Source organism: Cynara cardunculus (genome assembly GCF_001531365.2).
Source record: "Cynara cardunculus var. scolymus isolate 2C chromosome LG 8, CcrdV1, whole genome shotgun sequence".
Lineage (NCBI taxonomy): Eukaryota > Viridiplantae > Streptophyta > Magnoliopsida > Asterales > Asteraceae > Cynara > Cynara cardunculus.
Genome location: NC_037535.1, coordinates 477,295 through 478,587, shown reverse-complemented (window position 1 = coordinate 478,587; position 1,293 = coordinate 477,295). Strand labels below are relative to the sequence as shown.

At 35.9% G+C, this 1,293-nt stretch overlaps 1 protein-coding gene across 1 annotated transcript in view; it reads right to left on the bottom strand.

Moving 5' to 3' along the window:
• LOC112516756 (bifunctional aspartokinase/homoserine dehydrogenase, chloroplastic-like) overlaps positions 1 to 1,293 on the bottom strand; it is a 40,516-nt gene that overhangs the window by 10,557 nt on the left and 28,666 nt on the right. Inside the window, exon 12 of the mRNA XM_025123971.1 lies at positions 733 to 927. Coding sequence (XP_024979739.1) covers positions 733 to 927 — 195 coding nt within the window. The remainder of the gene's footprint in view (positions 1 to 732; positions 928 to 1,293) is intronic.

Genomic DNA, 1,293 nt, shown 5'->3' with positions numbered 1-1,293 from the left:
CTAACTTACATGCATGCATAATACGTGTCCCATGACACCCTTTTCTTACATAATTAAACAATAAATAAAACATAAAAATAATCCAAGTTTTTTTTGACATTTAACAATTCCAACAGCTGCTTGTAGACTGTAGCTAGTGATGGCAGTAGGTCGTTGGTGATGGATAAGGTTCAGTCTGAGCCTAAGTTCTGATGCCCCACAATTACAGCATAGACAGATTTTTAATACCAGTGGGAAAACTCTTAACTTATACACTAACAAATTGTGGGCTTCTAAGAAGAATATAGAAATGCATAAAAACCCTAACAATAGACCAAGGCTTCTAAGAAGAATATAATGATGCCTAAAAAGCCTAACAAATAAAAAACATGAACATCAACTCTAACAAACAATTTGTTACTCCATTTATCCCATCAAAAATTCAATTTTAGCTTTTGGCAAGCAACTTTACAAGCTTCTCAATCCATCTCGTATACGGTTTCTTCAAGAAATCCTCATAAAAATGTTGTTCGGAACTTTTTTAAGTGCAAAAAAGAAAAATTAATGGACCAGCTAGCTCCAAAGTTGTGCAAAATAACAAACATTGCAACTTGCATAGAATGGAAGAAGTACATGACCATGGCATCTACAATTGAACCGGGCATTGACAGGTAATAGATAACAATGCCTATAACAAAAACAAAACACTCCCAACTACAAAGAGCACAGTATGATATGAAATGTAAAACATACCTGATCCCTAAGCTGATTAAGTAAAGTGGCACCAATCAGCCCAGGCCCAATGACACCCACTGCTACTGATGTTTTCGAAAGATAGAATCTTGAATGGACTGCTCTTAGAGCTCTTATACAATCTTCCCTTTTCACAACTACAGTGATGTTGTACTCAGAGAAGCCCTGTGCTATAGCTCGGACATTAATATTAGCCTGCATTGCAAGAAAGTTGCAAATATCATTATTAATGAACAAAAAGATAGGTTTACAAAGTCCATACAGAAAATCAGTAGACGTAGCAGTGAGGAGGTGATAGAACTATATTTTATCCACAGTTGTACTTACAATATATGCATATTGGTGTCTATTGCCATTAAGAAATCAATACATTGGTTACAACAGAAAAGTGGGCAGCGAGATTGGAAAGAGAGGAGGTAGCCCAAACTTCCAATCCTGGAAAAAGCAACTACTTGCTCCTCGTAACTGTTGGTTTTGGGTTCTAATTTTAGGTTAATAAAGAGAAGGAGATTTCTACTACTTATTGCTTTCAAGGCGAGTGATCTCTATCCTTAAAGCAAT